Genomic DNA, 25260 nt, shown 5'->3' on the forward strand with positions numbered 1-25260 from the left:
TAACACACTGAGCAGCATCTTGTGTGTGCAGTCTATGTTGTGTTGTGCATCATCTCAGCCTCAGCACGCTGCTAGTAAATTATTTGATATTGCCTTTCAACTGATCACTTCCTTGGATTGAAATGTCCAGGAGTGTCTGCGATGCAGGGATATTTATTTCCTTTCCCTTCAGCTATCATCATTCATTTAAAAAGGCTACCACCTGAAATATCAGTTTTCAAAGAGAGCTCTGAGTAATGTAATGCCGATATTATGGACCCTAAAATGCTGGAGGAAATTCTCAGGTAGTCTTTTGGAATCACTGACACAAGGCTTATTCATGCGAACACAATATAAGGTGAGTGCTCAGCAGTAAACTGAATGGGGACAGAGGAAGTAAGTATGATTAAAAGCAGAGAGGCGTGGTGGGGGAGTTTGCTCTTGAGTGAGCCTAATGATTTAAGGACTATGGAACTTGACAGTAATTAGACTGGAGTGTGTAGGATGCAGATTTACTGGACTGCACTGAATGCACAATGTAAGACAATGCAACATCAAAACTAAAAGTAAAATCGCAGATGCCAGGAAATCTGAATGAAGAGATCATGGAAACATTATGCAGATAAGCCAGCATCTATGCAGAGACTGGAGTAGGTGGCATTTTGTACATTGGTCTTGAGAGACAATCTACATTTAAAACAGCTGTCTGTCCTTTTGGCCATCCTGCCTGACATTTCAAAATGAGCAATTTTGAACAAACCTGGCTTGGCAGCGAGGTGGATTGTAGACAGGAATGGATTAAGACCACTCTTGGGGAATCTGAAGGAACCCACAAAAATAATCCCAAACCTCTCTATGACTGTGCCATCAGTCTTTAATACAGAAACAGGAAGAGGTTTGTTGGAGACAAGAAATCAGGACGAGTTTTGCCTAGTTTAAGGCCTTTTTCTCACTTCTGAAAATTTCGAAAGTATGAGGATGGAATTGCAATGGTGTTACCGTTCATTAGTTCCATTCATTCCTGTGAGTTTGTAACAGGGTTGGAAGCAGTATTTGTAAAACTTTTCCAATTATACACAGCAGCAACTCAGACTCCCTCCCCATCTTCAACCTGTAAACATGTTTAAAACCAAGTAGGACTATTTTAGCTGGCAGGTATTTCTGCTTCCACTATCTCCAAATCACGTGGCAGAACTGCAGCACAATGAAAACAGGAAATGCCACTCAGTTTACAGATACATTCAGCACTCTGAGACGGGCAGGTCCATAGCTCCATGTATATTTCTCTCAATATTGTTTATAAGCTGTTTGTATGAAGGGGGCATGTTTGTGAGTGTGCATGAATGTGTGTAAATGTACCGCGTGTATTTGTGTGAGCAGGATGTCTTAGAGTCATAGAATCACAGAATCCCCACAGTGCAGAAAGAAGCCATTCAGCCCATCAGTTCAACACCGACCCTCCGAAGAGCATCCCACCCCGACGCAGCTCCCCCACCCTATCTCCATTACCCCACATTTCCTATAGCTAACCCACCTGCCCATTCCTGGACACTACGGACAATTTTACCAGGTCAATCCACCCAACCTAAACATCTTTCTTATAAAGAAAGGTTGGAAAGACTAGGCTTCTATCCGCTGGAATTTAGGAGAATAAGAGCTGACTCAAGCTTGCCTGGATGGCCATGGAAAGGATAGTTCCACTTGTGGAAGAATATACAACTCAAAGGTCACTGTTTAAAAATGAGGGAACATCCATTTAAGACAAAGCTGTAGAAATTTTTTTTTCTCATATTGGATTATAAGTCTTTGGAAGGCTCTTCCTGAAAAGAGTTCTTGAATATTTTTAAGGCGGAGATGAACAGATTTTTGCTACGCAAGGGGGTGAAAAGTTATCGGGGTATTGGGAATATGGAATTCATCAATCAGATCGCCCATGATCTTACTAAATAGTGGAGCAATCTCGAAGGGTCAAATACTCCTACTCCTGCAACTAACTCTTATGTCTGTAAGCATGTGTGTTTGTACATACATTTGTATCTGTGCGTGCACAGATGTCTGAGTTTATATGCATATGTGGATTCAGCTCATTCGTGCTTCAGGATCCCTTTCTGATATTGTTAAACTTCTTGTGTTTCATATCTTTTAGTGAGTTAGTTGGCAAACCTTCAAAGGTTATGATAATGAAGGCTAATGAATTATAGTCTCCAGTGCACACTTCGGTTTCCTGTTTTTAACATCCTACAGGCTTTGTTGTGGACTGAATCCATATGGAAACAAGGTGCAGTGGTAAACATTCCAAAATCATTTCAGTATAATAAAAATTTGCACATTTATGTTCAAGTTGCCCTTCACTGCAACATGTTTCCGGAGAGTTCTAAAACATGATGGGAACAATTTCATCGATATGGCCTTTTATCATATCAACAAATTATCTCAGTGTTTATCGGTTAATGATTTACGTGTAATCACTATGGTCATGGAGGAAGCTGAACTGTGTATCTTTCACAGAAAACATGTAACCATCTGTTACTGATGGTGTTGCTTAAGCGAGGAATGTTGGTGAGGATTCCAACACAACATCCGCTGCTCTTTTTCAGCATTGTGCAAATTTCTAAGGTTTGTCAAAACAGTCATGGAGCTTGGAAAGATGATACTTAACAACACATCATTCAGTAAATGCCACACTAGAGTTTCAGTCTAGATTGAGAGTTTATTGTGCGGCTCCATACCATGACCATCTTTTTCAGAGTACGAGGTGAAGAGTGACTGTATGACTGCAGACAGAATTCAAGGGGCATACACTTCCCTTCATTTCCCAGCTGCCCCAACTTATGGGAGGAACTTCAAAAGTGGCACTTGCTTTATTAAACTACAGTGGTCAGGAAGATTTAGTTTTTATCCATTCACAGGATGAGGCCATTGCTGGCTGGGCTAACATTTATTGCTCACCCCTAATTGCCCAGCGAGCAGTTAAGAGTCAGCCACATTGCTGTGGATCTCGAATCACATTTAGGCCAGACCAGGTAAGGATGGCAGTTTCCTTCCCTAAAGGATGTTAATGAACCAGATGGGCTTTCTTCAACAATGGACTCATCACTCTTAATTCCAGATTTTTAAAAATTGAATTCAAATTCCACCATCTGCAATGGCAGGATTCAAACCTTGGGTCCCCAGATTGCCTGGGTCTCTGGATTAACAGTCTAGCGATAATATCACTGGGCCATTGCCTCACTTGTTGGTCAAGCCTGTACTTCTGTACAAAGGCACATGCACTCCCCTGAGCAGTACTAGTGGAGTGCCGCGCTCTTGAAGATGCTATCATTCAGATGAAATGTCAAGCCTCATGTGCTCCCTGAATTGATCCCATGACATTATTATAAGAAGAGCAGGGGAGATTTTCCCAGTGCTCGGGCCAATATTGACCACTTACCCAACACTTAAAGCGGAGGGATTGGTTATCACTTGCTGTTAGTAGGAGCTGGTCGTGCAGAAATTGAGTGCTGGGCTGCCCAGCATTTTACAACGGGGACTTCAAAAGTACTTGAGTGGCTGTGAAGCACTTCAGGACATACTGAGGTCACAGATGTCACTGAATATGTGCAAGTTTACTCCTAAGGTCATCCATTTGAAATGCATTGTAAAGGCTCCCCTTACACCGCCCAAACAATGTGGCCCAGCTCGAAAATATGAAAGACTTTCCATTTTACACCAGTGCCATTCTGCCTTCAAGTAGCATTGCCAGTTCAATCTTAATTCAATGGAGATTTACGCTGACAAAAGTGATGCCCTTATACTGGTTTTCAAATCAGATGCAACAGTTGAGTGGATAACAGAGACTTAATCTGGACTGAATTCAAACCACAGTTGCTGGGAATTAAATGCCAGTGTCACCACCTCACCCGCTGCACCATCCACTTTCCTCTCCTTTTATCCATGTCTTGGAATTCTTTTGCTAATTCTCTCCAGTTGCAACACTGAGTCACTCACAGAATATATCAGTCTACTGGCTGACTAGCAACATTGAGATAGAAGTTTATTGAGTCTCGGAACTGACTGCTCTTGTGGGTGAAAGGAAGTGTGAGAACAGACCAATCAGAATTGCAGGAACACTGCGAACTCAAAAGATTTGTAGGAACCGACTGAGACAGCAAGTTGTTGAGGACACAGAGGAATTTGAAAACAATCTTAAATTCCAAGGATATTGGATCAACAACCAATGTAGGTCAGCGAGCACAGGGAAGATGAGTAAGTGGGACTTGCTGTGTGTTTGGATACAGGCAGCTGTGCATTGGATAACTATCAAACGGTAGAATCCTATAGACCTACAGCACAGAAAAAGGCCTTTGGGCCCATCATATCTGTGCCAGTGAAAAACAACCACCTAACTATTCTAATCTAATATATAAAAGCAAGCACAAAAACAAAGTTGCTGGAAAAGCTCAGCAGGTCTGGCAGCATCTGTGAAGGAGAAAATAGAGTTAACGTTTTGGATCTGGCGACCCTTCCTCAGTTCTCAGTCACCGGACCCGAAACGTTAACTCTGTTTGTCCTTCACGGACGCTGCCAGACCTGCTGAGCTTTTCCAGAAACTTTGTTTTTGTTCCTGATTTACAGCATCTACAGTTCTTCCAGTCTTTACTAAAAACAAGCAGTTTGTTAACAACAAAAATCCTTCTAGAACTCCATGATTACCATCAACTGGTTGTAGCTTTATTCTGTAGGAGCTTGCTGATCTATGAGGATTCCACTGGATGCAGAAGGTGTCCCAGCCAATGTTGTACGTGTTTATTCCAGTCACATTTAGGTACACTAGGAGAGAAAGAGAAAAACCAAAGAACATTTCATCTGGTGTCGTCAGCAACATGAGAAATCACCCCACACGTTACTTTAGCTGACGTTTCGTCAAACAGATCACTGCCTATTTGGAAGCATGAGGATTGCAGAGGGAGACAAGTCCCCCAGGTCCATCTGCTTCTTTTCAACCAATGCTGCAATGAAAGAGGTGCTACACTGGTCACACAAATCAAACTCTATCAGTTAGTCTGCAAGGGATCCAAACATGAGGTGAGGAAATCAACAACCTGCTTCCCCTTCTCCACATCCTCACATGCCTAACCCAGTCATGGTGAAGCAGAAAATGCCAGAGAAATGGTGAGGAAAAGAGCAAGGTGGGTATCAGTGACAAGTGCCACACTACCACCCCGGTAGCCTTGGCAGAGCTAGTGTTGAAATCTGCAGCTTAACTGATAAGGATTCATTCAGGGGGAAGGGAATAACCATCAGCCCCCAGCTTATAGGTGGCAAGGGCTTTGTTCACAAGGCTTTCTGGAGGGAAATATAAGAATTCTTTGGGTCAACGAGGTGAGTGATGAGTTGAATGTGGAGGATATTGGAAGGATTACCCCCATAAGACTTAATTTAACAGACAGATCAGTAAGACCATAAGACCATACAATTTAGGATGAGAATTAGGCCTGTATGTCCATTGATTCTGCTCCGCTACTCAATCGAGTTTTGCAACCTCCTTCTCCTGCCTTCTTTCCATATCCCTTGATCCCTTTTCTAATCAAGAACCTCAATGACTTTGCCTCCACAGCCCTCTGTGCTAAGGATTTCCACAGATTCACCACCATCTGGCTGAAGAAATTCTTACTCATCTCAGTTTTAAAGGGCTGTCCCTTCACTCGGACACTGTGCCCTTGGTTCCTGGTCTCTCCTGCTAGTGGAAACATCTCCATGTCAACTCTATCCAGGCCTCGCAGTATTCTGTAAGTTTCAATGAGATCTGCCCTTTTCCTTCTAAACTCCATCGAATACAGACCCAGAGTCCTCATACGCTCCTCATATGTCAAGTCTTTCATCCCTGGGTTCATTCTTGCAAACCTCCTCTGGACCCCCTCTAACTCCAGCACATCCTTCCTTAGATATGAGGCCTAAACCTGCTCATGATATTATGAGAGAGGAGAATGGGGCATTTAGGGCCTGTGGCTCATAAGGAGGCAGCAAACATTCCTCAATGGTCCCTTCGGAGGCTACTCCAAGATCCAGAGGGACGCTGCAGATTTATCTAACAGTTACTCAAGCTGTGGAATATGGAAGGTTATAGTGCAACAGGTTTATTTGAAAACACAAGCTTTCACAGCCTCTCTCCTGATTTCTGACATTGTTCACCCCAGTCCAACACCGGCACCTCCACATCATGAATATGGCCAGGCAGTAGGAAGGTTGAAGAGTCAGGTTGAGGGACGGGATTTGGGTGCAAGAATATCCAAGAGGGATGATATTAAAGGAAAGAAGGAAGCTGGGAAAGAGGGGTAAAGAAAAAAAAATTAAATGGGTAGATTAAAAGGGGGCCCACTGAGACCGGTCTGGATGGTGACGTCTGACATTTGGCATTAAAGTGTCAGACCTTCACACACAGTGGTTTAGATTAAGTCATGATGCTTTAATCCCTTCACCTACATTCTGAAATAAACTTTTCACCACATGACCTCAAAGTTGGCTTCAACTCTGAAAGTGTGAAGTCTGCGTTCGCTAGAACAAAGGGTTGACAGGAATATCCTGCCACTTTTCTGTGGGGAATGAAAACTGAGCGCATGCAGGGGCTGGTAATTTAACACTGGCTAATGCTTAGACTGAACCTGGCAGCCATCAGTATAAACCCAGAGGAAATCAGCGTCCAGCAAAGAAAAACACATTCATCCTGCAATCTGCAATGTGTGATATGTCTGGGGAGCAAAAGGAGGCCACAGGCAGATTGGTGCAAAATAAAATCAGCACCTCTTTACTCTCCTTAAAGGTAGGAAATAGAGTGGCTTTGAGATAAAGGTATTAGGGTAATGTTGCAGGAGTAAGAAAAGACAACTACTACCTTGTCAAGAGAAATAAAGACCCTCCCTGCCAGTGAAGCCACACCCTGAGAACAGATTTTTAAAAATCATTTTTCTTCCTACAGTTCTCTGATTAATTTTAAAGCCACTAGTACCTTGTACCCCTTTCAAACCTGACAAGTGAAAGGTCAGATATCCGGACCGCTCTGCGAGGGCAAGTGATTCTTTATTTTTCTCTCGCATTCGTTCTCAGGATCAAGAAGAGTTACCACAACATGTTTGAACCTGAGAATGACCATTTGGTCCATCCAGAGTAACCCACTATTGCTGCATGGAACAGTCCACTGTTGGATTCCAGAGTTATCATGTGCACCACTTTGGAAGCTAAAATAGAGATGAGGAAACATTCTTTTTTTCTCTCAGAGGGTTGAGAGTCTTCGGAGTTCCCTTCGTCAAAATGCATTAGATGCAGAATTTTTCAATATGTGTAAGGCAGAGGTAGATGGATTCTTGATGACCAAGGGTATGAAAGATTATTGGAGGGAGTCAGGAGTGTAGAGTTGTAGTTAAAATCCAATTGGCCACAATCTTATTGATTGGCAGAGCAGGCTCAAATGGCAGATTGGCCCTACCGTTGCTCCTTGTTTATGTGTTCAGAGTCTGCTCCTGCCTTACTCCCCTGATCCTGCCCATTAGATAGTGTCTCACTGGACTGTGAATCGATGCTGGTATTCCCAGTAACACTCATGCCCTGTGATTGAATGAGAACTGGGAGCACCATCGTTAGGCATTGACCCCAAGGCTTGCTGAGAGGCAAGAGCCAAGCCCCCGTCCTGTCCAACACTGAGATACTGTGCACTCACAGCCCGTCTGGCTCAGCTCAGTGAAACTCAGTGAATGCTCAGGGAAGCTCATTAGGACTTGACCCCAACTCAGCATTCAGGCTGAAGAATTTGGCTGTTTTCCTCATCCCCCCTCTTATCTGCAATCAGAACACACCGAGTAGAGGTGTTTTTAAAGGAAATGTGGGCATGGTCAGTTGCTGTTGCATAGCTGGTGTAATGCCACTGCAAATTTGTTCCACCGCAACAAAAGAGGCATTACTGAAGCTATGAGTGTCAATCCATGTGTCCTGAATCACGTCCCTTTCATCCTTGCAAGTGACCCTCCCAAGAATGAAGAGACGCAGTTTGGCATTGTCACTATGGCAGTTTCACTGCCAGGCAGTTACACCAGGGAGCTGTGACCTTCAATCCGTCAATGGCAGCAAGTTGTGCAAATCGAGGGCCGACTGCTTGCTTAAGGTCCAGCAGGTAAAGCTGGTGGGGAACTTAGAAGAGCGGGTGAGAAGAAGAAACGAAAGCAGCACCACTTTGCCTCAATACAAAGTCGGCCACATTAACTTACAGGTAGTGCCTTGGCCTGCCAATGGACCACTGCTTCCTGAGTCGTAGATGGCGTAGACGTTGACATCATACGGTGTCCCGGGTTTCAGATTCTGTGGTGTATAAGATGTCACATCTCCCACAAACAACTCCATTTTCTCATCGCTGCCTGAAACGACAAAAGCATTAAATTTTAGATCCACTATCTTTCATGATTTATTATTCCTGGGTTTAATGTGGCTTTCACATGAATAAGGAGGGAAAGAGCAGGAGAAACACTGAATAAAAAATGTACCTATTATGTTGAAATTCAGCTCCATATGATTGTAATCTGACAGGAAGGTGAACATTGATTCAGATGTATCTTCAGGAGGGGCCAATGACTCAATTGAGGTTCAGACTTTGTGCTTGAAGTTGAGTGCAAGGTCATAAACTGGGATTCACACCCCCAATTCAGCAACAAACTTCGAGACTGGTGCCTGATTTTCCAGGATGGCTTCTCGAGCCAGGTGCACCAGCATGAAAGCTCAGCCATTTCAACAAGGCAAAATTAGGGTACACATTCACATTTCATGGAATATCAGTCAGGGATCAGGTGCAGGGTATGGTGGGAGGTCATATTATTGGAGAGGTAGAGCTCCTGTTCCCAAATGCATTTTTGAAGTTTCTCCTTTAAAAACAGTTATTGTGTTGAATGTTGAAGAATCCTGGGGGATCTAATGCAGGCCAGGATCTCAATCAAAGTGCACTTAGCGAGGGCCTTAAAAATGGTGTTAGGCTGCACTCTTTAAATTTGTAAAGGGATGAAGCTTGTTCAGAAGCCATGCACAAGCCAATCTTGTGTCAGACTTCAGTCAGGTAGCTACAAGACATGGGGGTGTTGATCTCTGAATTTGGCATACAGTGTCCGATCCATCATATTTGTGGGTAAGTTGTATAATCCTAGGTGAGCATGCAGCCAAATCCACCCTCTGCTAGCTTCCAGGAACCAGAAGCCCTTGATTGATCTCCTAATCCTCCCTGGATCAACAAGCACTGGCTAAGGTACATGAAATCGAGAGCTAGAATGTTAGGTCTGGAAGGCCAGGTGAGTCTAAGTTTTAATTCAGTCATATGATTATCAGCAATTTTTGTTATTCTTTTATTATTCCAAGCACCAAATGAATAAAATCTAGGGGAGGCAAATCATAAAATTTAAGACTGCAGTGATGGAAATGGAAAAGCGAAGGTGAAGCATTATTACCTGCAGTGAAACCACAGGAGAGGAAATAAAACTGTGTAAAAGAGCAGGTGAATGGGACATATGCAGTACAGGTGTGGTGTTTAGCTACCTGTGGGCTGGTAAGCAAGTCGATATCCAAGGACTGGAGATGGTGCAGGATCCCAGGTCACACGGAATCGAGTATACCATTCATCAGATACCCTCAGATTGCGCGGCTCCAGCAATCCCACTGAAGGGAATAAAGGAGACAAGTTACAGAGTGAGCACAAAAACCTTGAATTATTTCACAGTGAAAGAAAATGAATGTGTTTGAGATTTATCTCCTGCTCTTAGATTTGATGTTGATTGCTGGTATCGAAACAGGTTTGTTGGCAAAGATTCGTAAATAGTAAGGAGAAAGACACCTTATTATAGAAATAGAACACATTCATAAAAATAACATACAAGGTATGGAGTGTTCTATGAATCTCTGAAGGTTAGAGTCGCAACACAAACAATCACAGAATGATGGCCAGGTGAATCTCATTGATTATGAGATCCTTGTTTGGGGCTGTTAACCTGGTCCAATCAGAGAGCCCTGGTTGATAGATTTAACCAAGAGAATCAGAGAGTCTCTTCATTTTAGGGACGGGCTCTGAGCTGGCTGGTCAGAGCCCATATGCAGTGCACATGTAAATAAAGGGTGACTTGGTGACAGGATACTAGTCTCAGTGCGGTTATTTCAGAGACCAATTGGCCCATTGTCCATGAGCTGTTGGAAATACTAATCCAATCAATCTCACTGACTTTCCTCTTTCCACACAGCCTGGGAAATTTCTCCTTTACAATTATTTATACAATTCCTTTTGAAAGTCGAATAAAAAGTGAATTCCACTACCATTTCAGACAGTGTGTTCCACAAAACAACTAACTGTGAAAGTTTTTTCCTCAAACCCCTTTTGCTTCTATTGCCAGTTACATTAAATCTTTGTCCTCTGGCTGAAACGTCATATAAATGAAAAGATACATGCACATCCACACATAACAAGGAATAAATCAACATCAGATGATAGTGTAGAACAGCTGATCCTGAATTGGGCAAACATTAAACCCCACATCTGATATCACTTTGCACATTTTTCACTTGTCAATCAATCAGCACTCCACTTTTTCATGCAGTTAAATTGTTGATCCCTTTGAAATTTAGTATTCTTGCATCTGTCCTGATAAAGGCAAAATAACAAAATAAACTTTTTCAGCAATTAAAATAGATTTCAACAAGAACAACAATAATATGCATTTATATAGCATCTAAAATTGAAAAATGTCCCCAGGTTTTTTTTAAAATGGTGTCATTAAGAACCATGATTGACATTTTCTTTGCCACAAATTCACAAAAAGAAAAGTCAGAAAAGATGAACAACTGCTTGGTGAAACAGTTATGTTTTAAAGAGGACCTTAGAAGTGGCAAAAAGTAGAGAGGTACAGAAGTCTGGACAGAAAAATCTTTAAAAAAAACATAAACAAAGCATCCATTGTCTCTGTAGCTTTCTGTTTTAGGACCCTAGGATGTAAGTCATTGAATCTGGGGATTTCACAAATTGTAGTCCCTCAAGTTTCACCAATTCTTTTTGTTTACTGATATTAATCACTTTAATTTTTTCACTCTTATCAGTCCCTAGGTTACCCTCTATTTCCAGTATATAACTTCTACCTTCTACACTGAACACAGGCACAAAACATTTGTGCAATATCTATAACATTTCCTCAATGTCCATGATAATCTTTCCTGCCTCTACTTCAATATTTAACAATATTTACTTCAGGTTTCTTGCTTCCTCTTTACATTTCAAATCTGGTGTTCATCTTGCTTTGTGCACTTCCTGTGCAGCTGTAATCTTGTATGCCTCGCTCTGTTTAAGCACCCTATGATCTGTATGCCCTTGTTTGCTATGGTCTGCCTGTACTACTCGCAAAACAAAACTTTTTCACCGTACTTAGGTACACGTGACAGCAATAAATCAAATCAAATACTTGTGAAATTCCTATAATCTATTTTTATGTTTCTCACTAGTTTACTCACAGATTTTTGTTTCTTCCCCTTAGAACTTAGAAAAGCACAGCACAAGAACTGGCCCTTTGGCCCATATATCTGCCCTCTTTCCACAAACATCTTGGTGGCCCTTTACTGGGTTCTAAAACACTCCCAATCCTCAGACCTACAACCATTCTTTAATACATTCTTGAATATCCTTAATAAATCACTGATGGATCTTGCTTGATTTACAAGACAATGTATTTCTTGTTGAATGTTTTGAATTGTTTATTTAAATGTTTCCTACTATTTATTCCCACTATCATAGACCATTCTATTTACCAAATCGACCTTAGACGCTCTGAACACCCATACAAATGTAATTGACTTTATTTAAATTTAAGAATCTTGGCTGGATGATTATATAATGTTGTTTTCAAATTTCATGTGGAATTCAATAGTAATCTGATTACTCCTTCCCAGTGGATCTTTTCTTATGATAATATTTATTTATCCTACGTTATTACACAAAACTAGATCTAAAATAGCTTCATACCTAATTAGTTTCACAATATCTTGCTCCAGAAATATGTCACAAAAATATTCTACAAACTAAACTTTCAGATTTTTTATTTGCCAATTTGATATATTCCTGTCATTATTAAACTTAACATTACACACAGCTACTTAACTGCATTTGTTACAAGCTCCAAGAATTTTATTTTTAAATGCTCTGTCTATCAATATAACTGTTGCTAGGGGGCCTTTAAACACGTATTTTCCGACCCTTGATATTAACAATCTATACCCATACTGTTTCAACCTCCTGATATTTTTGTGTTGTGATATTTTCTCACAAATATCTTAATGCCATGCTTTGTTTTCAGGGTTACTGCTCTAACTTCCAATTTTGTTTGTTTTATTTTAAAATATTTTCCCAGGAGTATTTATTATCCAAACTTGGTCATCTTGTAACCATCTCTTAGTAATGGGCGATCAGATCGATGTCATTTACTTCTATTTGTGCGACTCCTTCACATATTTTACTGCAGATGCTCTGCACAGCCAAAAAGATTTCCCCACTTACTCTTTGATGCAATATTACCATTAAACTCGCTGTCCCTTTGTTTCAATTTGGCTTTTCTTTACCCACAACAGTATACTTTTCTAATGCCTCAACTTTTACCATAGATTTCTAAGGCTTTTTTCACCTGAATCCTTCTCCCTGAATTGAAATTTCACCATCTGCTACAGATAAGATTCAAACACTAATCCACAGCTTATTAGCCTAGTTACATCATCATCAGACAATTATCGCCACTAAATATAGATGATTAGCTTTGTGGTTCTGCTTTTTAATTTAGTCCTCGTTCCTTATTATTCCCGAAAAGAACTTCTTTCTGACTGCAACCTATATTATTGGTACACACATGGATCACTGTTAATGGATCCTCCCTTTGTACATTCCACTTTAGCCTTGAGGAGATATCCTTGACCCTGCGATAGAGCAAGTAATATAACCTGCAATCTACAAGAGCCTCATATCTATTGGACAATTCCTGGGGCAGAGATTCCTACACTACTGCCTTACTCTTACTCATATCCTCTTGCCCCTGACCATGGATCTAATCAGACATTTCTATCCTAAAACTAATACCATCTCCAGAAGCAAAGGGTCCAGATAACTTTCCCCTTTCCTCATACATCACTGTGTCGTCAGCTCAGATACCAAGTCAACAACTCTGAGAAAAAGTTCCTCAAACTGCATACACTTTGTTATATTGTGATTGCTTTGGATCACACAGGCATTCACCACCTCCAAAATGCCACAGCTACAACACATAACTTGCCCTGACATTTTCATTGTCCTTTTTTTTAAACTATTTTAGGTTTTAAACTTAGAAATATTACTCAACTGTTATCCAGGGTTGTATTAAATAGTTTTTGTTTATTTTCACTCATGGGCTGTGGCCATCGTTGGTTGAACCTGTATTTATTGCCCATCCTTAATTGCCCTTGAGAATGTGGTGGTGAGCTAGCTTCTTGAACCACTGCACTCCATGTGCTATCGGTAAACCCTCAATGCTGTTAGGGATGGAGTTTCAGGATTTTGACCCAGAAACACTAATAGAACAGTTATATATTTCCAAGTCAGGATGGTGAGTGGCTTGGAGGGGATCTCGCAGGTACTGGTGTTCCCATGTATCTGCTGCCCTCTTCCTTCCAGATGGAAAAGATCATGGATTTGGGAGGTACTGTCTCAGGATCATTGGCAAAGAACTAAGCTGTAAATGTAATGCAATATTTATTTCTCTTCAGTTCCAGATTAAATCCCTGGCCCTGTTTAAATGGAAAACAAAATCATAAAATTCACCAAGAATCAGCCTGGAGGCTGAGAAAAGGTTAAAAAAAAAGTACCTCCTCTCCCATTTACACTGAATTCCCATTTGTACCAAATTCCCTAGTTGGCTCTTGTTTCTTATCTCCAGCCTCACTACCTCCACATTTTGCTCCCACTAACATCGAGGGACACTGAAAATAGGTCCAAAACTTTGTGGAAAGCCCCTTTCCTTTGCAGAATTCTCACAGCTTTTGTTGAATGATCAGGGTTGAGAGTCATGAGGTCCTACAGCACAGAAACAATATCTTCGGCCCACTGGCTCTGTGCCAACCAAAAACAACCACCTAACCATTCTTTCCAAAGAAGGGTCAAAACCCGAAACGTCAGCTTTCCTGCTCCTCTGACACTGCCTGGCCTGCTGTTCTCTTCCAGCTCCACACTGTGTTATACCTATATATTCTAGACCTATTTTCAAGCACTTGTGCCTTGGCATTAGAAGTGGACATCTAGATACTTCTTAAATGTTATGAGGATTTCTGCCTCTACCAGCCTTACAGGCAGTGAGTTCAAGATTCTTACCACCTTCTGGGTAAAAACATTTCCTAATTTTCTCTCTAAACCTCGAACCCTTTACCTCAAACCAATGCCCCTGGTCACATACAGACTCAGACTCAGGAAAAGATGGCAGGTCTTTTTCTCACAAGGGTTTGAGCTATAGGGACAGGCTGAATAGGCTGGGGCTATTTTCCCTGGAGAATTGAAGGTTGAGTGGTGACCTTACTAGTGGTTTATAAAATCATGAGGGGCATGGATAGGGTGAATAGCCAAGGTCTATTCCCCAGGGTCAGGAAGTCTAGAACTAGAGGGCATAGGTTTAAGGTGAGAGGGGAAGGATTTAAAATGGACCTAAGGGGAAACTTTTTCACACAGAGGATCATGCATGTATGGAATGAGCTGCCAGAGGAAGTGGTGGAGGCTGGTATAATAACAACGTTTAAAAGGCATCTGGATGGGTATATGAATAGGAAGAGTTTAGAGAGCTATGAGCCAAATGCTGGCAAATGGGACTGGATTTATATAGGATATCTGGTCGGCATGGACAAGTTGGACTGAGGGCTTTGTTTCCATGCTGTACATCTCTATGACTCACTCGAAGTGAAGGTGCTTCATTTTTGTTTCAATATAAACTAATAACTCCACTGACACTTTTTTGCTGATATCAGCTTTTTGTTTCCAGGACTTAAAACTGAAATTAATTTCTCAAACTGCCAGGGTGGGATTTAAAAACTGGGTTGTTATCCCAGCCTCTGGAATGTTAGTCCAGTAACAGAACCTACACACTGCCATTACCCACATCGCTGTAATAAAATCACCATCTACGCTGAGGAATTGTCTATCATAACAGGAAACAAAGAGAAATTGTTTCCACTGGCAGGGGGGTTGGTAACCACAAGATTTAACAAAATTAGAAATGAACCAGACGGAGGCTTTTTTTTAATGTTACGAGGTGTTTTCGAAAGAACAAGCAGCAAAACCTGTTTCCTCTGGTGTGAGTCAGTAACCACAGCTCAAAAGACATAAAATTATGGGCTAGAGAACCAAAGAATAGGCAAGGAGAGTTTATTTTTTCACACAAAAGAGTCTTAAGATGTGGAGCTTGCTACTGAAAAAGTGGTGGAATCAGATCCCCTTTCGAAACCTTCTGAAAGGCAACTGGACATTTGAGCAAGGCTAATTTGTTGGGTTGCAGGGCATAGGCTGTAATAAGCAACTAAATTGAACGGTTCGTACGAGGAACTCACAAGGTCAATAATGAATTGAATGGCCTCCTTTAGCATTGTACCATTCTCTGATATATGATGACATGGTGGAGATGAGGAGATTTTTTTTCTTTTAAACTCAGCAAGTTATTTTGATCAAGAATGGGATGCCTGAAATGAAGCAAATTCACTCGTAACACTCATAAGAGAATTGGGTCAGTGGTTTAAAAGGAAAGATTTGATGAGGTATGGCGGTGGGTGGAATTAGATCTAACTCGATACACTTTCAATGAGCAAGCACCTGTGCAGTGCCTTCTATGCAATGAGATTCTATAGTTAATTATATATGAATCTTGGAATAAACAGTGACCAGCCAAAGATTAACGACAGTTTGATACTGTATTGTCTAACGATTGAGACAAAGTAAACACTGTGAGCCACCAGAGTAAAGACTAAGCTGTGCAAAAAAATACACTTTTGTTTCTTAATTACAGCACTGGTTTTCAAACAGTGGACTTCAGAGTGTCCCGAAGGCAATCAAATTTCCTATCCAGCTCTCCGGGGTTTGTTCTTTTCACTATCTAATGTACTGACACATAGGTCCTGTTTCTGTATGTTAAATATTTCATCAAAATGTACTGATTTCTAAGTGACGTCAACTTTCTCTTGGTGCCAAGAAGCATGTTAGTATTTGCCAGGGGTCCATGAGAGTTTGTCAGTTGTTTTATGAGACTGCTGCCTGTGTGTTAACATTTGCAACAGATGCCTGGGTTTGTATCAACATTTGAAGCGGTTAAGTTGGGCTGGGGGTTGTCTCTGGTTGAATTCCAGCATTTTTATAAGGGCGACCCGGGGAGTGAATCAATATTTATAGCAGATGACTGGGAGTGTGTCATGATTTACATGGGATTCCCAACTGACGGATAATACTTCCAGTGGGTCCCTTGGAGTGTGCCAATATTTGTATGAGATTTCTCAATGTTGAAATGTTTGATTTCCTATGAAATCTGGCATATTTGATCTTGTGTCTTTGCAGTACATCAGTGGCAAAATATATTTCAATATTCCCAGCATCGAGGTGTTGGGTACATGCAGTTTCTTCTAACCCCATGATCACTACCAATTAGAAAGGACAAGGGCAGCAGATCCATGGATACACCACCCTTTGCAAGCTCCCCTCCAAGCCACTCACCATCCTGACTTGGAAATACATCGCTGTTCCTTCAGTGTTACTGAGTGAAAACCCTGGAATTCCCTGCCTAAGAGTATTGTGGGTCTACAAACAGTACAAGGACTGCAGCAATTCAAGAAGGCAGCTCACTATCACCTTCTCAAAGGCAACAAGGGATGGACAATAAATGCTGACCCAGCCAGCAACACCAACATCCTATGATTGAATAATAAACAAAAAAATCAGCTATGTTGGCTGGACCGTATAATTTGCATGCCTGACATTAGACTCCTAACACAAGAGACACTCTGAAGTCCACTATTTGAAAACCAGTGCTGTCTATATGGACTTTAGCAAGGCCTTTAACAAGATTCCACATGGTAGACTGGTTAGGAAGGATAGATCGCATGGGATTCAGGGAGAGCTAGGCAGGTAGATACAAAATTGGCTTGGTGGTGGTAGAGAGTTGTTTTCAAACTGGAGGCTTATGACCAGCGGTGTGCGGCAAGGATTGGTGCTGGGTCCACTGCTGTTTGTCACTTACGTAAATGATTTGTATGACAATATAGGAGGCATGTTTGTAAGTTTGTGGGTGACACTAAAATTGGTAGAATAGAGGACAATAAAGAAAGTTATCCAAGACTGCAACAAGATCTTGATCAACTGGCCCAATGGGCTGAGGAATGGCATTGGAGTTTAGACAAATGTAATGTGTTGCATTTTGGTGAGACAAACCAGGGCAGGCCTTACACAGTTAATGGAAGGGCTCTGGGCAGTGTTGTCGAACAGTGAAACCTGGGGTGCATGTACATAGTTCCTTGAAAGTTGCATCACAGGTAGACAGGGTGGTGAAGAAGGCATTTGGCACGCATGCCTTCATTGGTCAGAGCATTGAGTATAGGAGTTGGGACGTCATGTTACAGCTGTACAAGACATTCATAAGACCATATTTGGAGTACTGTGTGCGATTCTGGTCACTGTGCTATAGAAGGGATATTATTAAACTGGAACGAATGCAAAAAAAAATTAATAAGGTTGGTACCAAGACTGGAAGGTTTGTGCTATAAGAAGAGACTGGATAGGCTGGGAGTGTTTTCTCTGAAGCGTAAGGGACTGAGGAGTGACATTATAGAGGTTTATAAAGTCATGAAGGGCATGGGTAGGGTGAGGAGCCAACGTCTTTTCCCAGGCCCCTAGGTGCATCCAAAACTAAAGGGCATAAGTTTAAGGTGAGACGGAAAAGACTTAAAAGGAACCTAAGGGGTAACTTTTCCACACAGAGGATGGTGTGTATATGGAACGACCTGCCAGAGGAATTGGTAGAGGTGGGCACGATTGCAACATTTAAAAGACATTTGGACAGGTACATGGATAGGAAAGGTTTCAACACATATGGGCGAAATGCAGGCAAATGGGACTACTTCAGTTTAGGAAACCTGGTTGGCATGGGCGGGCTGGGCCGAAGGGTCTGTTTCTGTGCTGTTATGACTCTATGGATCTCTACTCCTGGCTTCGTCAGGGCAGAGGAAATGCCTCAAGGAAGCCCTTAAAGCTACCCTGAAAGAATGCAACGTCCCACCGACTTTTGGGAATCTCTCGCCCATGACCACCCAAACTGGAGGAGAAACTTGCGGAAAGGTGCCGACTATTTTGAGTATTTCCAATAGGTTCAGGTGGAGGTGAAACACAAACAACGGAAGGAGTGTGCAAAAACCTGAGCAACCCTCCTGCCCACCTCAGTAACCTTTTCCCTTTCAGTAGGATGTGAAAGATGCTGAGACACTCTGTGAAGAAGAGCAGGGGAGTTCTCACCAGTGACCTGGAGTTATGTCTATCCAGCAACACTAAAAAGCAGAAAATCTGGACATTGTCTCATTGCTGGAGGTTAGTTCTGACACTGCACTGGAAGTGTTACCTCTGTGTCTCTGTCCAGAGATGCCAGACCTGCTGAGTTTCTCTACCATTCTCTGTGCTTGTTTCAGATTTCCATCATTCGCATTAATTCGATCATTGCATTCTAGTTCAGTTTTGTAAACCTGGTCTGTAAGTGGGGCCGAAGGGCCTGTTTCCATGCTGTATGGCTCTGTGACTCTCAGGCATTGTTTGTTGAACTTTGTGGTATTCAAATTGGCTACTGCCTCCCAAAGTTTCCCATTTCCCTACATCATACCAGTGACTACATTTAAAATGTTTTTAATTGTCTGCAAAGATTTAGTGAGATGGTGAAAGGTGCTACATGAATACATTTTCTTGCCAGCAAGAATTCCCTTAAACTGGAGCGTTGCTGCAGGGAACTCTTAAGAAGACTGGCCCATGTGTCATGTTACACTTGCCTGGAGTAATGGGGAGCCAACAAAAGTGAGTTATCTTACCACAGCTCCACAGTGTCAGGTAAACTTAGAAACAAAGAAACAGAAGATAGGAGCAGGATTAGACTCTTCAATCCCTCAAGTCTGTTCTGCCATTCAATATGATCATGACTGATCATTGAATTCAATACCTTAATCCTGCCCTCCCCTCATATCCCTTGATCCCTTTAGCTACAAGAACTGTTTCTACCTCGTTCTTGAAAACACTTGATGTTTGGGCCTAAGCCACTTTCTGTGGTAATGAATTGCACAGGCTCTGGGTGAAGACATTTCTCTTCATCTTAGTCCTAAAAGGTTTACCCCCTTAACCTTAAACCAGGACCTCTCATTCTGGATTCCCTCACCATTGGGTACATCCTTCTTGCATTTAACCTGTCTAGAAGTGTTAGAATTGTTTAGGTTTCTATGAGAGGCCCCCTCATTCTTCCAAACTCCAGTGAATATAGTTCTAACCAACTCAATCATTTCTCATATATCAGTCCTACCAGCCCAGGAATCAGTCTGATCAACCTTTGATACACTCCCTCCATAGCAAGAACATCCTTCCTCAATGAGGAGATCTAAACTGCACACAGTATTCCAGATGTGGCCTCATCAATGCCCTGTACAATTGCAGCAATTTTTCTTGTTCCTGTACTCAAATCCTCTTGTTATGACAGGCAACAATTTTCTGCTTTACTGCCTGCTACACCTGCATGCTTACTATCAGCGACTGCTGCTCAAGGCACCCAGGGCTCATTGAATACTTCCCTCTCTCAATTTCTAGCCATTCAAATAATAATCTGCCATCCTACTTTTGCTATCCACATCACACTGCATCTGCCATGCATTTGCCCACTCACTCAGTACTGTTCAAATCACACTGCAACATTTCTGCTCTCAAGTGAATCGTAAGAATATACACTGGTACCTTTTTTTGTAAAGACATGGCCAACAAATACTAGACAGAATTTTAAAAATTACACACAGCAACAAAGAGAGGATGATCACCTGTTCTCCCATCTCCAGTCAGTTGTCCTCCATCTCCATCCTCATACATTGCCACTACACTTATTCTGTAGGGAGTGTCAGCTGTGAGGGGCTGCAGGGTGACAGTGTTTCGCCTTCCAGGAACAAAGGTCTGAAAATAGAGAATTCCATAAACTAAGCTGACTGTAGAGGGATGGAGCAAGGGGTTGAAAATGATCGATGTCAATTCAAAGATCCGAATCTCGGGGAAGGATTGCAGCATGCACTTACAAACTCCTCGATTGGATCTCCAACAGTGGGAGCGTATACAATCCGGTACTGTTGAACAGGACCCTCAGCATGATCCCAGCTCACAGTCAAGCTGTTGGTCGTTGCATCATACACCCTCATGTTCCTGGGTCCACTTCGGGTTACTGCACAGACAGGGGGAAAAGAAATGTCAATTGTGATTGTGCACACAAAGTGCAATTTACACAACAGAAAAAGGCCATTCATCCCAATTATACTGGTATATCTGCTCACATAAACCACCTTCTACCTACCCCCCACTTCATTACCTTATCCCCAGATCCTTGTATTGCTTTCCTCCTCAGGTGTTTTTCCAGCTTCCCATTATAGGAGTATATTCAACTCACACAAACCACTCCTTATGTGTAAAGAAGTTTCTCCATATTGGATTTATTTATGATCATCTTATTTTTATGGCCCCTAGTTATAATACCCCACATGTCAGAGAATTGTTACAGGCCATTGAGCCCATTGTGCCAGCTCCAGCTCTTTAAATAAGCCTCAGTACCTAGTGCCAATCCCCAACATTTTCCCCTTACCCTTGCATGTTATTTTTATCAATATGACCATCCAATGTTCTCTTGAATGCCTCAATAGAACCTGCCTCTACCACATTTCCTGACAGTGCATTCCATCCCCAACTACACACTGAGTGAAAGACTTTTTCCTCACTTCCCCCTTGCTTCTCTCGAAGATCACTTTAAATCTGTGCCCTTGCATTCTTGTTCCTTTTCCGAGTGGGAACAGCTTCTCCCTATCTACTCTATCCAGGCCGCTCATGATTTTGCAAACATCTGTCAAATCTTATTTTAGTCTGTGTTCTCCAAGGACAACAGTCCCAAATTCTTCAATGTAGCCTCAGAACTGAAACTTTTTTATCCCTGGAACAGTTCTTGTAAACCACTTCTGCACTCTCTCAACTGCGTTCACATTCTTCCTCTGACATGGCATCTAGAACTGTGCACACTGTCCATCCCCTCAGATGTTTTTGAATTCTTAAATATTTTGATCAGAGTTGAACCTCAGAGAGAGAAAATAGCCCCTGCCTCATCAGCCATTCCTGATAGCTGTATCGGAGTTAGATACACATTCACACACAACGCACACACATATACAGTCATATGGACACATGGACGAGTGTGAATGCACAAGTACATGCACAGGGGTACACATAACACACACATACATATGGGTCTATATAATTAGAGGTGTTTGAACAGCTACTAAACCTACATGTTTGGCCCTCCGTGGTTTGCGGATCACCTTCCCCATCGGCATACATTGCCACCACGTTGACGGAATACTTTGTGTCTGGTTGCAGACGTTCCAAGAGCACGTTGTTGATGTTTCCGGACACCACGGCCTGGACAACAAACAACAGACCCACATCAGCACATACGCAATCATAAAGAAAAGGGGCATGGCCCAGAAACCCATAGTCAGCATTCAGATCACAGAGAACTAGCAGCCAGGTGGTACAACTCATCCATCGCACTTACTAAAGTGCCAATGGGTGAGGCCAAAGTGATTATGCAGTCACTTTTAGTTTGAGGTTATAACAAAGGGCACTGAAGGTTGGCTAAATATACCAGTTGGAAATGTTCGTTACTGTACTGATGTCTGACTGATGGTTACTTACATATTGAGAGGGTTGGGTTCCAGTCAGTGGTGCATAAACCACCCTGTACTGCTGTACAGGCCCTGGTGCACTGGTCCAGCGAACGTTCAGACTGTTCGGCGATGGGTTGTAGACTTGAACATTTCCAGGTGCCCCACGGACTACTACACATGGACACAGACAGGCAGAAAGACTGTATTACCTTCATGATGCAGGCAGAAATTGGCAAGAACAGAGTGTCAGATGTAAGGACTAAACCCCCTCCCACATACACACATGTGCGCACACACACACACACACACATACACATACACACACATATATACATACAAACACACACACGCACACTCACACATACAAAGAAACACACACACATACACACGCATGTGCACATACACACATACACTCACACACACACACTCACATACACACACACGTGCGCACACACACACACACGCACGCACACGTACACACACGCACGCACACGTGCACACACACACGCACACACACACTCACACATACACACACATACACACGCATGTGCACACACACACACGCACGCGTGCACACACACACACACACACATACACACACATACACACGCATGTGCACACACACACGCACGCACACACACACACACGCACATACACATGTGCATGCACATACACACACACACGCACACACACGCGTACACAACACACTCACACATACACACACATACACACACACATGTGCACGCACACACATGCGCGCACGCACACACGCACGCGCGCGCACACACATACACACATACATACACCGCTCAACACTTTGGGTGTAAATGTTTTCTCGGACGAGATGCAGAAGGGAGAGTTTTCTATTTTATGCGCTTGTGGGTCATGCCTATGGCTGGCCGCCATTTGCTGCCCATCCCTAGTTGCCCTTGAGAAGTTGGTGGTGAGAGAATAGCTAACTCCGTGTAATCTCTGTGTTTCCAAACGCCAATGTTGTGCCTTGACAGGACAATGAGGTCACAAAGTGGGCCTATAGGAATACATTGCACAGTCAAAGGACTATTGTTCCCATTACTAATGTGAGATAGAGGAGCGATAATAAAGAAATCAATGGTCCCTTGATGGTTTAGGTTTACAGAAGAAGAAAAATCAATTTGATCTTTCTCTTGGCTGTCGGGACATTTTGCAAACATTTTTTGAGAACAAGATTGGGCTGAGCTGCAATGATAGCTAAAAATGACCTGTCTAGACCGATACACTGGTCAATTGGGCAAGACATAGACAGCCTGCTGTGTATGACACAGCCTGCGGATGGCTGGAATGCACTTTCCCTTCTGAACAGAATGCTGAGACTCCCTTCATTACATACACTGCTGTGGCTCAACCTGAAAGCCCACATTGACACATCCAAGAACAGCGAGAGGGATACACAATTCGTGCCAACCATTTCAGTGATATCCACATTCCAGGAATTGAAAATTCATCACTGAGCAGTTAACATAAGAACATAAAAACTAGGAGCAAGAGTAGGCCATTCAGCCCCTCGAACCTGCTCCACCATTTAATATAATCATGGCTGGTCTATTCTTGACTTCAACTGCACTTTCCTGCCCTGTCTCCACAATCTTCAACGCATTGCTAACTAAAATCTGTCTATCTCTGCCTCAAATTTACTCAATGTCCTGGCATCCACCGCATTCTGGGGTAGGGAATTCCACAGATGAGTGCCACGGTGGCTTAGTGGTTACCTCACAACGCCAGCGACCTGGGTTCGATTCCACCCTTGAGCGACTGTCTGTGCAGAGTCTGCATATTCTCCCCGTGTTTGTGTGGGCTTCCTCCCACAGTCCAAAGATGCGCAGGTTAGGCTATTCTAAATTGCCCATAGTGCCCAGGGATGTGCAGGCAAGGTGGTTAGCCATAGGAAATGCAGGGTTACAGGGATAGGGTAAGGGGACGGATCTGAGTGGAATGCTTTTCTGAGAATCAGTGGACTCAATGGGCCAAAGGGTCTGCTTCCGCACTGATGGGATTATCATAGATAGATAGAATCCCTACAGTGTGGAAACAGGCCCTTCAGCCCAATAAGTCCACACCGAACCTCAGAGAATCCCACCCAGACCCATCCCCCTAATCTACACCTCCCTGAACACTACGGGCAATTTAGCATGGCCAATCCACCGAACCTGCACAGCTTTGGACTGTGGGAGGAAACCGGAGCACCCGAAGGAAACCCACACAGACACGGGGAGAATGCGCAAACTCCACACAGACAGTCGCCCGAGGCTGGAATCAAACCTGGGTCCCTGGCGCTGTGAGGCAGCAATGCTAACCATTATTCTATGATTGTATGATTCACAACCCTTTGAGAGACGTCATTTCTTCTAAGCTCTGTTTTAAGCCTCCCAGCTTTAGACCTGATGAAAAACAAACTATCTGAGATTTTTTTAGGCTGTGATATGACAATGCACTTACATGTTCTCCCAGTACTCGACCTACGAGCACCTTCGCCTTCGCTGTAGACAGGAACCACTGTCACTTCGTAAGGTGTATCCGGGCTCAGGCTCTTGAGAACTGTGTTGTGTGTATTTCCTGGCACAGTGACCTAGCAAAACAAAGGCAATACAACTCATCAGCATCTGCAAATGTTATTGGATGGACTTCAGTCATGCGACAGTGTTGTTACTGTCCTAATAGTCCATTAGCATGTCGATTCAAATCCCTCAATGGGCAGCCTAAACTCAGTTTTAAATAAATGAGAAATATAAAAAAATTGATCCTAGCTGAAGTGACCGTGAGGCTGTCTGGCCGTTGTAAAATATGTTCCAGCAGCTTCATTCAGGCCCTTCAGGGAAGGACACCTGCCAAAGCTACCCATTCTGGGTCTCCATGTGACTCTAGAACCACACAGGCTTGGATAACTTTTAAACCAGCCACTGAAGTTGCTTAGCAAGTATGCAATCTTATCAGATTATGAAGACTGGGTAATAAATGCTAGACTTACCAGTGATGACCCACATACTAAGAATAAAACTAATAAAGATATATTGTTCATTAACTTCATAATTAACAAAGACACCTTGCTGTGCAGTAGTTGGTTGTTCACCTCTTACAACAGTAAAATCATGTCTAAATTACTTCAATGGCTGCAAAAGAAGGTATACAAATAGAATCAGAGATAGTAGGAACTGCAGATGCTGGAGAATCCGAGACAACAAGGTGCAGGGCTGGATGAACACAGCAGGCCAAGCAGCATCATAGGAGCAGAGAGCCTGACGTTTCGGGCCTAGACCCTTCATCAGACCCTTTTCTGATGAAGGG

General features: G+C 42.6%; 1 protein-coding gene across 1 annotated transcript in view; it reads right to left on the reverse strand.

The window, feature by feature from the left end:
• LOC109915609 (collagen alpha-1(XII) chain-like) overlaps positions 1-25260 on the reverse strand; it is a 259058-nt gene that overhangs the window by 104323 nt on the left and 129475 nt on the right. The window contains exons 32-40 of the mRNA XM_048601391.1: positions 25078-25085; positions 24415-24544; positions 21968-22110; positions 21562-21691; positions 20311-20453; positions 20062-20191; positions 9526-9645; positions 8217-8363; positions 4672-4788 (exon numbers count right to left, since the gene is read on the reverse strand). Coding sequence (XP_048457348.1) covers positions 4672-4788; positions 8217-8363; positions 9526-9645; positions 20062-20191; positions 20311-20453; positions 21562-21691; positions 21968-22110; positions 24415-24544; positions 25078-25085 — 1068 coding nt within the window. The remainder of the gene's footprint in view (positions 1-4671; positions 4789-8216; positions 8364-9525; positions 9646-20061; positions 20192-20310; positions 20454-21561; positions 21692-21967; positions 22111-24414; positions 24545-25077; positions 25086-25260) is intronic.

The sequence above is a fragment of the Rhincodon typus genome, chromosome 9 (genome assembly GCF_021869965.1).
Source record: "Rhincodon typus isolate 14 chromosome 9, sRhiTyp1.1, whole genome shotgun sequence".
NCBI lineage: Eukaryota > Metazoa > Chordata > Chondrichthyes > Orectolobiformes > Rhincodontidae > Rhincodon > Rhincodon typus.